Source organism: Coregonus lavaretus (assembly GCF_964263955.1).
Source record: "Coregonus lavaretus genome assembly, chromosome: 32".
Lineage (NCBI taxonomy): Eukaryota > Metazoa > Chordata > Actinopteri > Salmoniformes > Salmonidae > Coregonus > Coregonus lavaretus.
Window position 1 is genome coordinate 7,152,986 of NC_140019.1, and position 16,001 is coordinate 7,168,986.

The following is a 16,001-nucleotide window of genomic DNA, read 5'->3' on the forward strand; positions in this document are numbered from 1 at the left end:
ATTTTGCTGACCAGGTTTTACAACCTATCAAGTACCATACAACGAAATTTGAATTAAAGAGTCACCGATGAAAGCCTCACTCCTTGGCCTGTGGAATTTAGCACAGTGTGTCTGTGTGTGAGTGTGAGTGTGAGTGTGAGCTAAGATGCCCAGTGAAAAAACATCAGAGGGTGTGTGCCCCCTGGCCCAGCTCTGCCTGCTGAGATAGATAAGGTTGGCTTTAGCCAGCGGTACGCACGGAAGCTGAGAGGAGGGGGGTTATCTATTCCACACATGATGACAGGAGACTCAGATGGCCAGACAAGACCATGCACGCAGGCCCATCAATGTTGCTGAATGGATCAACAGTTGTCGTCTGTTAAGTGTGGTGGGGGACCCTTCAAGGTTTCATCACTGACTCTACAGTACAGTACATATGTATGTGTCCATTGCCTATATAGGACTACGGTACAGATAGAGGGTGAGTGAAGACTCTGCTGAGAGATGACGGACCTGGAGGCATCGACAGTGGGTGAAACCCCTCCCCCATACATTATCTTCCTCCTGGTTTTCTTCTTCTTCATCACGGGCCTCCTGGGTTTCCTGGTCTGCCACCTGCTGAAGAAGAAGGGCTACCGCTGCAGGACAGGGGAGGAGGAAGAGGAAGATGAGGAGGAGTGTAAGCAGAAACTGGGACCAGACAAGAATGGTAAGTATCTACCAGGGAAAACAAGGATCTGTCAGAAAGAGTTTTATATATTGGCTTTGGATCTATCCATTGATTTCAGGATCAGGGATATGGCTTGAAGAAGTTAACAAGCATCCATTATTGATTTTCTAAGGCAGATATATAAGGTATGTGTGACTTTTTTCAGAGGTGTCAGTCTTTATCCAAAGGCTCTTGGGCTTTTGCCAAACAGGAAACAGAGGCACTCTGTTGTACTGTTTAGTTTAAGAGGATGCTTATTCAGCTTGAATTCCTATGTAAACATTGGACACTCACGAAGAAGTCATATTTTCCATATTGAATTAGTGAGTACTTCAAAAGCCGGCCCCTTAGTGGATGCTTTAGTTGAAATAAACTACCTTAAAGGAGCTGTAGAATCGGTTGATTCACACAAACGGAAATAAACTCCTTTCATTGAAGTGATGAAAAATGGTTAAGGTCGACAACTTTGAGAATTTCCTTTACTAATCTTGAATGATGATGGAGCAAGCTTGGGGGCAAGCTGCTTCGTCAGACAATCTTTCATATATTACAGATGATGAAGAAGAGGACAATCAAGACACTGTTGAACAAATCCTGAAGTGCATAATTGAAAATGAAGGTAGTAACTCAAGAAACAACACAATAGATACTAGATTTTGTCAATACCTTAGGCATTACACTTCAATACTGCAATTTAAATTGTGCTTTAAAATAAAAGTGTCATTTTTGGGTTCTGTTTTGCTTTCTAGCCAACATGGAAGCCTTCAAGGAGATGCTAGGAAAACAGAATATTTGTGAACATCATGATCCTACGTATGTATGGCTAATACTAACTTTTTTGATTTGGTTATGATATCTATTATTCATGTAAGTAGATTCACATTCACCTTGCCTTAAAAATATACTGAAAAGAAGTACACTTAAAAATGTGAACTATTTTGATTTAGAAAATTAAGCACAGCTTGTTCAAACATTAAGCCTCTTTTAGATATAAAACATTGATTTACATTATGTTTAGATCCTCTGACTGGCATTACTCCATGGTTGTATTAACCCTGGGCGAAAGTCTTTTAGTGTGCAGAGCTAAGGTAAACAAGTGCCTTACTTCCTAAGAGCACCAACTCTCTCAAGTAATATAGTCCTAGTTTATTTTAGCTCTTAAACAAACCAGTATTTGTGTGGTACATAATACATATGGTTCAAATGCAGGTCTTCTGTACTCGGCGTACCGTACTACAGGTTTTTTCCTCCTGCTTTAGGGTGTGGCGGTTTCAGAGAGGCCACAGTAATGGGTGCACATTTCACTGTGCCTGTGGGAGTCAGACTGAGCCTGGATAAAGTGTATCGTGTGTAGCTTGTATTTATCCTGGGACCAGACGGTAGCTTTACAGTGGGGTGCCCAGCCCCTCTGTTCCTGTGTCCCTGTAGGCAGCTGTGTATGCAGTCAGTGTCTCTTACCTTGGGCTGTCTGTCCCATGGGGCCAACTGGCTTATTGTTGCCCTGGCATCAGTAGCTCTATTATGGGATCTGATCTTTACTGCCGTGTTCTGAGGCAAAACACAAATAGTCTCCCAACATATTATGCTACTACTGTACTCCAACAAAGTGTTACTCACGTCCATATAAAGCATTTGAGGAAGACATAGAGAGAGAGAGAAGAAAAGCTAAGAAACAGAGCAAGAGAGAACAGCTATTCTACTCCCAACATCTCCCAACAACATGCTACTACTCACATCCATATAAACAGTGGTGTAAAGTACTTAAGTAAAAACGCTTTAAAGTACTACTTAAGTCGTTTTTTTGGGTAACTGTACTATACTTTACTATTTATATTTTTGACTACTTTTACTTTTACTTCACTACATTCCTAAAGAAAATAATGTACTTTTTACTCCATACATTTTAGACTTGTACTCAAGTAGAATTTTACTGGATGACTTTCACTTATACTTGAGTTATTTTCTATTAATGTATCTTTACTTTTACTCAAGTATGACAATTGGATACTTTTTTCACCACTGCATATAAAGAATTCTAGGTTGAGATGATCGAGGGCATTTGAGAGAAACTCCGACCCAGTGATGTGCTGTGATAATATAGCTGTGATGTGCTACTAGCGTATTGGAGAGAGGAAAACTGATTTATGCTTTTTAATTAGATCCAGATTCTTACTTGGTACCTCTAGGTTGAGTGTTTTAGTGTTCCTGCCTGTTTGCCAAGCTAGTGCTCAGACTGATAGCAGCCTGCAGGGCTGTGGCGTTTGTTGGCCACCCATTCGTATTCTTCCCACACTCTCAGCCAGCTACAGCAGCACAGCTACAGACACCTCCCCAGGGATGCTGCAGTCTTGATGGGAGGGAGGGCACAGACAGAGGCGGTCAGAGTGGGGAACCGAGGGACTAATAGATCACACTAGAGACTCATATTTCACAGACAGACTCCAATAAATATGCTAGAAACCAGCAGCTGCTTCTTAAAAAATTTCTCCTTAGATGCTTGGAAAGATGTCTTTGGCTTTGGATGTTTTTGCTTAGTCAGGTTTCTATGGTTCAGTGTGTTTGAATGGAAAATACATATGACAGAGTGATTGCTTCATTGTCTTTCCGAAAGGTTACTGCGCAAAGAGAGCCTGGGGGGTATTCCACCTCATCACCACACCGTGCACTCTGGCGCCCAGCTTGACCACAAGTCCTGCACACTCTGTGTGCAAGGGCGCTCCAAGAAGGCCCGACGCCGGAGCCGTGTACCTCGGAACAATAAGCCGAGGACGCCGGGAGAGAGGAGAGAGTCCACTGTGTTTGCTGTGGGAAGGTGAGTCACACTGGTCTGCTCACTGGTGTTTGACAACACAAAACATTCATATTGAATTATTTAAATCTTTATTTACACTCTTAGAAAAAGTGTTCCAAAAAGGTTACTTGGCTGTCCCTATAGGAGAACCCTTTCTGGTTCCAGGTAGAACCCTTTCCACAGAGGGTTCTACATGGAACCCAAAAGTGTTCTACCTGGAACCAAAAGGGTTCTAGCTGGAAGCAAAAATGTTTCTTCAAAGGCTTCTCCTATGGGGACAGCCAAAAAACCGTTTTATGTTGTAGATAGCACCTTTTTTTCTAAGAGGGTAACCAAGTAAGTAATTAAGAACACATTTTATTTTACAATAACGACCCTGTAGCCACATCTACCCCTTATGGTCTAAGGGCCTGGGGCTGGGTTTCTACTAAGCTAACATTTGGAATTGTTTTAAGATGGTCATACCAAGGAATTACCAAAAGGAAGTATGTTTTGAAGTGTCTGTCTTATATCTGAGAGATATAAGAAAGCTCAGTAAATGATTAAAAATATATTTGTACAAATTTCTAACCCCTTTGTTGGGCACTAAACTACTCAGTGGTGGAAAAAGTACCCAATTGTCATACTTTAGTAAAAATAAAGATACCTTAATAGAAAATTACTCAAGTAAAAGTGAAAGTCACCCAGTAAAATACTACTTCAGTAAAAGTCTAAAAGTATTTGCTTTTAAATATATTTAAGTATCAAAAGTAAATGTAATTGCTAAAATATACTTAAGTATCAAAAGTAAAAGTATAAATAATTTAAAATGTCTTATATTAAGCAAACCAGACAGACAGCCTCATTTTCTTGTTTTTTTTATTTACGGATAGCTAGGGGCACGCTCCAACACTAAGATATAATTTACAAACGAAGCATGTGCTTAGTGAGTCCGCCAGATCAGAAGCAGTAGGGATGACCAGGGATGTTCTCTTGATAAGTGTGTGAATTAGACCATTTTCCTGTCCTGCTAAGCATTCAAAATGCAAAAAGTACTTTTGGGTGTCAGGGAAAATGTATGGAGTAAAAAGTACATCCTTTTCTTTAGGAATGTAGTGAAGTAAAAGTAGTCAAAAATATAAATAGTAAAGTAAAGTACAGATACCCCAAAAAACTACTTAAGTAGTACTTTCAAGTATTTTTACTTAAGTACTTTACACCACTGAAACTACTTTCATATATACCTCCATAATATTTTTTTAACTGGTACCTGGCTAACTTCAGATGAGTCTTGTGAGGCTTGTCAAATTAAATAAAATAAAATAAAATTTTATTGGCCACATGCGCCGAATTCAACAGGTGCAGACATTACAGTGAAATGCTTACTTACAGCCTTTAACCAACAGTGCATTTATTTTTAATTAAAAAAGTAAAATAAAACAACAAAAAAGTGATGAGAAAAAAAAGAGCAGAAGTAAAATAAATCAGTTTTTAATGTCCCGTTGGTAGGATAACCGTAATCTTAGGTAATCCCATTTCTTCTCAAATGATTGAAAATTGGCTAATAGGATTGATGGTAGAGGCAGTTTACTCGCTCGCTGTCGGATCCTTACAAGGCACCCCGACCTACGTCCACGATATCTCCGTCTCTTCCTCATGCAAATGACGGGGATTTGGGCCTTGTCGGGTGTCTGTAGGATATCCTTCGCGGCCGCCTCGTTGAAGAAAAAATCTTCGTCCAATACGAGGTGAGTAATCGCTGTCCTAATATCCAGAAGCTCTTTTTGGTTATAAAAGACGATGGCAGAAACATTATGTACAAAATAAATTACAAATAATGCGGAAAAACACACATAATAGTACAATTGGTTAGAGGGCTGTAAAACGGCAGCCATCTTCTCCGGCGCCATTTGGAGCAAACAACCGACATCTACACTATATATACAAACGTATGTGGACACCCCTTCAAATTAGTAGATTTGGCTATTTTAGCCACACCCGTTGCTGACAGGTCTAAAAAATTGAGCACAACGCCATGCAATCTCCATAGACAAACACTGACAGTAGAATGACCTTAATGAAGAGCTCAGTGACTTTCAACGTGGCACCGTCATAGGATGCCACCTTTCCAACAAGTCGGTTTGTCAAATTTCTGCCCTGCTAGATCTGTCCCGGTCAACTGTAAGTGTTGTTTTTGCGAAGTGAAAACGTCTAGGAGCAAAAACGGCTCAGCCGCGAAGTGGTAGGCCACACAAGCTCACAGAACGGGATCGCCAAGTGCTGAAGTGCGTAGCGTGTAAAAATCGTCTGTCCTTGGTTGCAACACTCACTACCGAGTTGCCTCTGGAACAGTGGTGGAAAAAGAACACAATTGTCATACTTGAGTAAAAGTAAAGATACCTTAATAGAAAATGACCCAAGTAAAAGTGAAAGTCATCCAGGAAAATACTACTTGGGTAAAAGTCTAAAAGTATTTGGTTTTAAATATATTTAAGTACCAAAAGTAAATGTTATTGCTATAATATACTTAAGTATCAAAACTAAAAGTAAAAGTATAACTCATTTCAAATTCCTTATATTAAGCAAACCAGACGGCACCATGAAAAAAATAAAGATTATGGATAGCTAGGGGCATACTCCAGCACTCAGACATACATTTTATATTTACATTTTAGTCATTTAGCAGACGCTCTTATCCAGAGCGACTTACAGTTAGTGAATACATATTTTATTATACTGGCCCCCCCATGGGAATCAAACCCACAACCCTGGCATTACAAACGCCATGCTCTATCAACTGAGCTACATCCCTGCCGGCCATTCCCTCCCCTACCCTGGACGACGCTGGGCCAATTGTGCGCCACCCATGAGTCTCCCGGTCGCGGCCGGCTGCGACAGAGCCTGGATTCGAACCAGGATCTCTAGTGGCACAGTTAGCACTGCGATGCAGTGCCTTAGACCACTGCGCCACTCAGGAGTGCATACAGTGCATTCGGAAAGTATTCAGACCCCTTGACTATTTCCACATTTTGTTATGTTACAGGCTTGTTCTAACATTTATTAAATTGTTGTTTTTCCAATCTACACACAATACCCATTCTTCCTCCAGACGTGACGCTTGGCATTCAGGCCAAAGAGTTTCATCTTGGTTTCATCAGACCAGAAAATCTTGTTTCTCATGGTCTGAGAGTCCTTTGGGTGCCTTTTGGCAAACTCCAAGCGGGCTGTCATGTGCCTTTTAATGAGGAGTGGTTTCCGTCTGGCCCCACTATCGTAAAGGCCTAATTGGTGGAGTGCTGCAGAGATTGTTGTCCTTCAGGAAGGTTCTCCCATCTCCACAGAGGAGCTCTGTCAGAGTGACCATCGAGTTCTTGGTCACCTCCCTGACCAAGGCCCTTCTCCCCCGATTGCTCAGTTTGGCCGGGCAGCCAGCCCTAGGAAGAATTTTGTTGGTTCCAAACTTCTTCCATTTAAGAATGATGTAGGCCACTGTGTTCTTGGGGACCTTCAATGCTGCAGAAATCTTTTGGTACCCCCTTCCCCAGATCTGTGCCTCAACGCAATCCTGTCTCGGAGCTCTACGGACAATTCCTTCGACCTCACGGCTTGGTTTTTGCTCTGACATGCACTGTCAACTGTGGGACCTTATATTGACAGGTGTGTGCCTTTCCAAATCATGTCCAATCAATTAAATGTATCACAGGTGGACTCCAATCAAGTTGTAAAAACATCTCAAGGATGATCAATGAAAACAGGATGCACCTGAGCTCAATTTCGAGTCTCATAGCAAAGGGTCTGAATACTTATGTAAATAAGGTATTTCTGTTTTTTATTTGTAATACAATTGCAAAAATTTATAAAAACCTGTTTTCACTTTGTCTTTATGGGGTATTGTGTCTAGATTGATCAGGAATTTTTTTTATTTAATCCATTTTAGAATAAGGGTGTAACATAACAAAATGTGGAAAAAGGGAATGGGTCTGAATACTTTCCGAATTAACTATAATTTACAAACGAAGCATTTGTGTTTAGTGAGTCCATCAGATCAGAGGCAGTAGAGATGCCAGGGATGTTCTCTTGATAAGTGTCTGAATCGGACCATTTTCCTGTCCTGCTAAGCATTAACAATTTAACTAGTACTTTTGGGTGTCAGGGAAAATGTATGGAGTAAAAAGTACATTATTTTCTAGCTTTTATTTTGATTATGCCAATTCGATTTCCGCGGGGGGCGCGTGGACATTGACTCTAGGGGGTTTAGGATTTAGGATTCTGGGGATTCAGAGGCCTTTGTGTTTGTGTTTAAGTACTTTACATGTGTACAGTTATGCTATGTAAAGTCCTCATCGTGGTGATGTACTTAACTAACAGAGGTCCGTATACCTACAGGTTCCGAGTCACCCACATGGACAAAAAGGATCAAGGGTCTGGCGACCAGTTAGACCAATCGGAGGCCCTGGATAGTGAGAAGGGGGATGAGGAGGACCCCCAGAGGAAGGACGGGTACAACCTGCGGAGCATGTTCAAAGACGTCAAAACGGACAGCACCAATGGTGTGGTTCCCACCGCAGCCAAGCGGAAGAAGAGTCTGGTTCTGTTCTCGCTGCGCAGAGGTAGTGATCCAGTGGGGGCCAAAGTGCCACTGAGCCAGCCCATGGTAGAAGAGGAACCCCTCTTCACTGCTCCATTGAATACTTCTCCATTGCAGACCTCCAGCCCTGTGAAGATCCTGTCATCCCAGCCCAGCCTGGACTCTGGTGCACCTGACGACACTGAGATGGCCCCTGTTAAAATGTCCCCCACTAGGGTCACTTTTGTAGTGTCCCCCACAGAGGGTCCCGTACCGGTCTCTCCCAACGTGAGTCCAGGAGGAGTCTCCCCCCTAACGCCCCCAATACAAGATTCCCCCACCACCACCCCAGTACAAGTCACCCCCATGACCCCTGAGATATTCCCCCTTACCCCAGGCACCTCTAATAACCCTACCCGTAGCCCCTTAAATGTCTCTCCTATCCCTACCCCTGTACAAGCCTCTCCAACCTCTAGCTTCTTGAATGTCCCCCCTGACCTGTCCTCCAGAAAAGTGTCCCCCTCCCCTACTCCCTTAATGGTGTCCCCCGACCCTTCCCCCATACAAGTCTTCCCAGTCATGTCCTCCAGGAAAGTGTCCCCCATACCTACCCCCTTAAATGTCTCCCCCACCCCTACCCCCTTAATGGTGTCCCCTGCCCCATCCTCCAAAAAAGTGTCCCCTGCCCCTACTCCCTTAAATCTCTCCCCTGCCCCTACCCCCTTAATGGTGTCCCCCACAACTGCACCCCGTAGCATTCTAAAGAATACTACTACTTTTGTCAAGGTGGACGAAACCTCACCCACCACGAAAGGGCCAGAGGACAAGGTTGAGAGCCTTGCTACTGTCAGGGCCGACCAGGTTTCTCCCACTGCGGTTCCTGTGAAAGTCTCCCCCACCGTGGACCCCATGAAAGTCTCCCCCACCAGCAGAGGCCCTTTAGAGGACAAGCTGGAGGTGGGGAGTGTTACCATAGTCAAAGCCAGCCCGGACAGTCAGATGGAGTTCTCTGTGGTGCGTATGGCTGAGGTAGAAAAGGAGGAGGAAGAGGAGGAGCCTGCTGTGGCTCAGAGCCCCCCAGAGGAGGGGAAGGATGACGAGGTGGAGATGGAGGACATAAAGGACTGTCGGGTCAGCCAGGAGGAGGAGGGTGTGTCTCTGGAGGAGAAGAGGAGATCAGTGCACAGTCAGCACAAGTGGTGAGAGAGAGAGAGAGAGAGAGAGAGAGAGAGAGAGAGAGAGAGAGAGAGAGAGAGAGAGAGAGAGAGAGAGAGAGAGAGAGAGAGAGAGAGAGAGAGAGAGAGAGCCAGAGAGAGAGTGAGAGAGAGACAGAGAGAGAGAGAGACAGAGAGAGAGACAGAGCGAGAGAGAGAGAGAGAGAGAGAGAGAGAGAGAGACAGAGAGAGAGAGAGAGAGAGAGAGAGAGAGAGGGGACACACCGGGATGGGGGAGGGGGAAAGACTGGCCGCACCCCACTGTGACAAACTGATATATTGCAATACTACGGAGGTAAGCCAACCAGGCAATGCCAAAACTGAACTATGCCAGACTGAGACTGGCTGTCTGGCACCAACCAGAGCTTGACATGGCTTTAAAATGGCAGGGTCATACCAGCAAGGTTGTGATTTATTCATTGATAAAGTTGTGGTTAGCTAAGCACTGGCACCTTATATCCAGATGTATTGATCTTAAACGCTTGCATAATGTGGCTAACAGCACAGCTACAGTACTACTCCTATTTTCACCAGACAGTGCAAGCCTAGGCCTCCATCTACGAGTGCACTTTTTGAAAACACTGCTCACAGACTGCATTTTACAACAATCAACTTTAACCCCAACAACAATCAACTACACCACAGTGTAAATCGACCAACAGCAAACAACGGCTAATATCTGTGTAGTCTACATCATTGTCAGTCCAGTCTGTAACTCTTCTATATCAGTGGGGGCTGCTGAGAGGAGGATGGCTCATAGTAATGGATGGAATGGAATGAATGGAATGGTATCAAACACGTGGTTTCCATGTGTTTTATAACATTCCATGCACTCCATTCCAGACATTATTATGAGCCGTCCTCCCCTCAGCAGCCTCCACTGTTCTATATATACTATACTATGGCCTTTGAGTAACTGTAGGTTCCCTTTCAGTTGGTCACTCGGTATAACAAACTATGGGGAGTCACCTGAAGAAAACTAAAAACACGCCCAACGTGCCAATGAATGCAAAGCCCGCCCTTGGAAGCCCCGACTTCCTGGCCATAACACTGGGGCTCGCATTAATTTCCTAAATTCTCCGCTCTTCAGCTCGCCTGAAGGAGAACTTGTCCCTCGAATTACAAGCATCGAAAGTATGGTATGGTATCCCAGTCCCCAAGGTGGTGCTCCGCCCCTGCAGATGACAATATTGGCCATGTGCTCTGCCCAGTGGCGGGCATGTGAGGTGTCACTGTGGGTGTTTCCTAGCGCCTGTTTTGAGAGAGGAGATTTCTTCTCATCTTTGGAAGTGGGCTATTTTACATTTACATTTGAGTCATTTAGCAGACGCTCTTATCCAGAGCGACTTACAGTTAGTGAGTGCATACATTTTTCATACTGGCCCCCCGTGGGAATCAAACCCAAAATCCTGGCGTTGCAAGCACCATGCTCTACCAACTGAGCTACAGGAGGCTATGGTGGTTCTCCTGTCAGAAGTACAGAGTGGTTGGTACAGGCGGTATTCCCTAGTTCCTAAGAGCAATGGAACGCTGCATCCAATCCTGGACTTGCGTGGTTTGGACAAGCCCCTTAAGGTGTGCAAGTTCAAAATGCTCATGCTTCGGCGGCTACTACAGTCGGTGCGTCACAGCGATTGGTTCACGTAGCTACGCGTCTGGATGCATCTCGCCATTGCCATCGGTTGCTCAAGATATCCCCATCGTGCCTGAGTGCGTTAACTCCTTGGAGAACCCAGCGACTGTTGTTGCAGGAGGTTCCCATGGGCCGGGTAGTGTCCCGCAGGGTGATCACGACAGACGCATCCTCACTGGGATGGCAAGCGCTGTGTGTGGGCTACTCGGAAAGGGGGATTTGGTCGAAAGCGCTAAGGGCGCTGCATATCAATTACCTGGAGCTACTGGCTGTTTTGCTGGCACTGAGGCACTTTCTTCCGATATTGGAGCAGCAGATGCCCTGTTGTTTTGGACTTGCGGTTCCTTGTCTGAGTTCTGGAATTCCAGACTCCTTGGGTCTCTGTGGGAGCCTTTTTGGAACCGGTAGGGTCTATGGATTTGGGCCGCCTAGGTCGATATTAGGCAGCGTTTTGTCCGGGTTAACACAGTTTCCCTGTGGGTTTGAGCCTTGGGCTGCCTTGCTGGGTGGCAGTGTGCAGTACGCATTTATCAGGTAGCGGCAGGTAGCATTGGGCCAGTAGTAGTTAGAGTATTGGGCCAGTAACCGAAAGGTCACTGGGTCAAATACCCGACCCTGTAAATCAACACATTTCACGGCACCTATCCGGTGTACAGTATGTGACAATAAAACATATATTTTTTTGGGTTACCACAATTCCCTGTGGGTTTGAGCCTTGGGCTGCAGTGGTTAATCGACTCTGGTCGATGCTATGCAGCGCGTGTGGGCGCTTTACCAAGTCACGACAGGTGTTCTATTGTTTTGGACTTGCAGTGCCTTGTACGAGTTATAACATTTCAGGCTCGTAAGGTAAGTAAGTATTGTTCTTGGAACCGTAGGGTCTATGCAGTAGCAGCGTGTCAGTGCGCATAACCAAGTTGCTGCAGGTTCTGGTTACCTATATGGGGCTCTGACAGGTCATGCTTCTCGGGTAAGTTTAAGGGAAAAAGGTGGCTTCTGTAACCCCTTTCTGGAGCCGGTGGAACCTGTGTGCTAGGGCTGCCGTGGGCCTCCTAGTTTGGTACCCTCTGAGCTGGCTTGGGGCGTGATTGTATGTCCCCATAGTATGTTATGCCGTGTGACCGACTGAAAGGGAATGTTGAGTTATGAATACAACTAATGTTCCCTAAAGGAGGGAACGAAGTATAACATATTTTGGCCCTGTGCCGTCAGGGGGTTTGGCTCGCCGAAGAGCAGTACTGATTTGACTAAATTATTGCGAGCCCCGGTGTTATAGCCAGGAAGGCGGGGCTTCTGAGGGTGGATTCTGTATTCATTGGGCCGTTGGGTATGTTTTTAGTTTGCTTCAGGTGTGATTGGTCATTGACTCCCCATAGTATTTTTTAAATCTATATATTCTTTTTAACTTTAGTTTATTTAGTAAATATTTTCTTTTCTTAAAACTGCATTGTTGGTTAAGGGCTTGTAAGTAAGCATTCAGTATTCGGTGCATGTGACAAATACAATATGATTTGATTTGTATGTTATACCTCGTTCCCTCCTTCAGGGAACAGTAGTTATATTCATAACTGTACGTTTTTATTTAGCCATCTGAAATAAATAGCCTCCACTAGCTGTTATTCTATCTGGACATCCTCATGCTTTCTCTGTCATATTCCACATCAGAGGACCCATTTTGATCTGATAAATGTTAAAAAGTGTCATAAAGGATATATTATCATCAAGGGCATTGATAACTCAAATATTATACAGCCCAAAATAATTCAGCTATCTGAGCATCTAGATTCTATCTTCTGGATTCACTGTGTAAAATAAAAGACTGAGAGACTGAGGGTCCATCTTGGATCAGTTTGAAACTGTCTCCAATCTTATTAAGTTCTTATGTGTACAGTGGGACGGAAGTTTCCCTGCCCTGAGACATGGAAAGTTGAGCTGGGCAGTGGTATGGTACTGTGATGTACTACAGAGGATAGTTATGTAACTTTTGACATTCTCAGAGCAAACTCCAAAACCAAAAGCTAGTCCTTAACCAACTATAACAAATACTCAATCAAATATCAGTCTGAATAGTGCTATTAGCTAATGAGTTTTAGAATAAAATGTCAAGGTACCGGAACATGTTATTATTGTTGTTTATTTGTTTACTTGGAAGCATACAGGAGCAGCGGACAATCCAAAGTCTTATTCTGATCATATTTGAAAAATCACATAGAAATCATAGGCCAGCACTTTAGTTGATCAATATTTTATTTATTGTGGTTCACAGTATTCTTTTGTTTGGAAGTAATTTGTTTACTGTCAGGGTGACCTCACTATTCCCGCTGGACTACATACTCTTTGGCAAAGAATATACTCAGATGCTAATAGTTAGATTTTGTAGTCCTGAAATGAAACATACATGTTTTCAGTGGTGTATTTACAAGGAACCAAGTGGCAGCAAATGGGCCGAAACAGGGAGGGACCTACCTGATTCTGTCCAATGAGAAAGGCTTGTTTTTGTTTTCCGTTGCAAAACATTTTGCTACGGTATGTACTAATGAATATCCCCCAGATCTGTAGTAGTGAACCACTTCTCCCTCATTGTATACACACAGCACACACCTCACCTCTTCTCTCTCATCGACTCCCATTTCTTCTAACTGCACTTCATCATTTTAACAAAATGCCAATGGGATTTTAGGCTGCGTTTACACAGGCAGCCCAATTCTGATCTTTTGCCCAATTATGGGCAAAAGATCTGATTGGTAAAAAGACAAATTAGTGGCAAAATATCAGAATTGGGCTGCCTGTGTAAACGCAGCCTTGATGTGATATTATTTTACATATTCTGTCAAGAGGGCATCAAGGCTGTGTTATTTGTTTTGCACAATATATTATGTCTTTATTGTTATCCAGAGAATACGGTTTTAGCCATGCGATGACAATATTCCTGAGCTTTACTTGACTTGATGGAAATAATGTGCAACTCTTGAATACCAGTTTATTTAATCTAGATTTCATGTCAACAAGGATGTAATTTAATATTTGTTTCAAACTGATCACATCTGTGTCAATTTACTACAAATGCATTGCACTTAGAAAGTGCAAGGTTTTGATGTGACTAAATCCTTCATTGAATACTTGTTTTAAAAATGTATTATTATGTTTAGTCAAGGAAGCAAATGCCAGGTTAAATGACTGTGATCCACTTCTGAATATAATGGGTTGAGCATATTTGAATGGGATTGTTTGTGTAGCCTTGTAGAGATAGTATAAACATTGAAAATTACAAATCGCAATAAAGAACAGCTAACATGACAGCGCATATATGCATTAGACATACTGTTTACTTTAAAATACATCAGAGATGTGAGATGGTCAAGAAATGAAGTGCTTACTATATACAGTTGAAGTCGGAAGTTTACATACACCTTAGCCAAATACATTTAAACTCAGTTTTCCACAATTCCTGACATTTAATCCTAGTAAAAATTCCCAGTCTTCGGTCAGTTAGGATCACCACTTTATTTTAAGGATGGGAAATGTCAGAATAATAGTAGAGAGAATGATTTATTTCAGATTTTATTTATTTCATGACATTCCCAGTGGGTCAGAAGTTTACATACACTCAATTAGTATTTGGTAGCATTGCCTTTAAATTGTTTAACTTGGGTCAAACGTTTCGGGTAGCCTTCCACAAGCTTCCCACAATAAGTTGGGAGAATTTGGGCCCATTCCTCCTGACAGAGCTGGTGTAACTGAGTCAGGTTTGTAGGCCTCCTTGCTCGCACACGCTTTTTCAGTTCTGCCCACACATTTTCTATAGGATTGAGGTCAGGGCTTTGTGATGGCCACTCCAATACCTTGACTTTGTTGTCCTTAAGCCATTTTGCCACAACTTTGGAAGTATGCTTGGGGTCATTGTCCATTTGGAAGACCCATTTGCGACCAAGCTTTAACTTCTTGACTGATCATGATGCAATCTATTTTGTGAAGTGCACCAGTCCCTCCTGCAGCAAAGCACCCCCACAGCATGATGCTGCCACCACCCGTGCTTTTATGGTTGGGATGGTGTTCTTCGGCTTGCAAGTTCCCCCTTTTTCCTCCAAACATAACAATGGTTATTATGGGCAAACAGTTCTATCAGACCAGAGGACATTTCTCCAAAAAGTACGATCTTTGTCCCCATGTGCATTTGCAAACTGTAGTCTGGCTTTTTTATGGCGGTTTTGGAGCAGTGGCTTCTTCCTTGCTGAGCGTCCTTCCAGGATATGCGATATAGGACTTGTTTTACTGTGGATATAGATACCTTTGTACCTGTTTCCTCCATTATCTTCACAAGGTCCTTTGCTGTTGTTCTGGGATTGATTTGCACTTTTCGCACCAAAGTACGTTCATCTCTAGGAGACAGAACGCCTCTCCTTCCTGAGCGGTATGACGGCTGTGTGGTCCCATGGTGTTTATACGTGCGTACTATTGTTTGTACAGATGAACGTGGTACCTTCAGGTGTTTGGAAATTGCTCCCAAGGATGAACCAGACTTGTGGAGGTCTACAATTTTCTTTCTGAGGTCTTGGCTGATTTCTTTTGATTTTCCCATGATGTCAAGCAAAGAGGCACTGAGTTTGAAGGTAGGCCTTGAAATACATCCACAGGTACACCTCCAATTGACTCAAATTATGTCAATTAGCCTATCAGAAGCTTCTAAAGCCATGACATCATTTTCTGGAATTTTCCAAGCTGTTTAAAGGCACAGTCAACTTAGTGTATGTAAACTTCTGACCCACTGGAATTGTGATACAGTGAATAATAAGTGAAATAATCTGTCTGTAAACAATTGTTGGAAAAATTACTTGTGTCATGCACAAAGTAGATGTCCTAACCGACTTGCCAAAACTATAGTTTGTTAACAAGAAATTTGTGGAGTGGTTGAAAAACAAGTTTTATTGACTCCAACCTAAGTGTATGTAAACTTCCGACTTCAACTGTACCTACTGTATGTCACAATCATAAATGTTTCACCAGCAAATAGTACTGTCACTACACATGTGAATGGTAGTATATATGGTTACAGCTCCACCAAGCACAGAATACGACTGATTTCAATGAAGATTTAATGTTTTCAAATGAACTGGTAAACAAAAGCACAC

At 43.1% G+C, this 16,001-nt stretch overlaps 1 protein-coding gene across 1 annotated transcript; it reads left to right on the plus strand.

The window, feature by feature from the left end:
- The first annotated feature begins 353 nt into the window (after nt 1-353).
- LOC311107667 (uncharacterized protein) lies at nt 354-10,009 on the plus strand. The gene is made up of 5 exons (XM_084150190.1): nt 354-688; nt 1,197-1,307; nt 1,438-1,501; nt 3,300-3,500; nt 7,845-10,009. The coding sequence occupies exons 1-5, from the start codon at nt 484-486 to the stop codon at nt 9,226-9,228; spliced, it is 1,965 nt and encodes a 654-aa protein (XP_084006316.1). The 5' UTR covers nt 354-483; the 3' UTR covers nt 9,229-10,009.
- Nucleotides 10,010-16,001: the final 5,992 nt, after the last annotated feature.

Bases quoted from the DNA above. Each gene is read 5' to 3' on its own strand.
- LOC311107667 (XM_084150190.1), top strand. From the start codon at position 484: ATGACGGACCTGGAGGCATCGACAGTGGGTGAAACCCCTCCCCCATAC. The intron at 1,308-1,437 runs GTAGTAACTCAA...TTTGCTTTCTAG, and splicing joins GTGCATAATTGAAAATGAAG to CCAACATGGAAGCCTTCAAG. The intron at 3,501-7,844 runs GTGAGTCACACT...GTATACCTACAG, and splicing joins ACTGTGTTTGCTGTGGGAAG to GTTCCGAGTCACCCACATGG.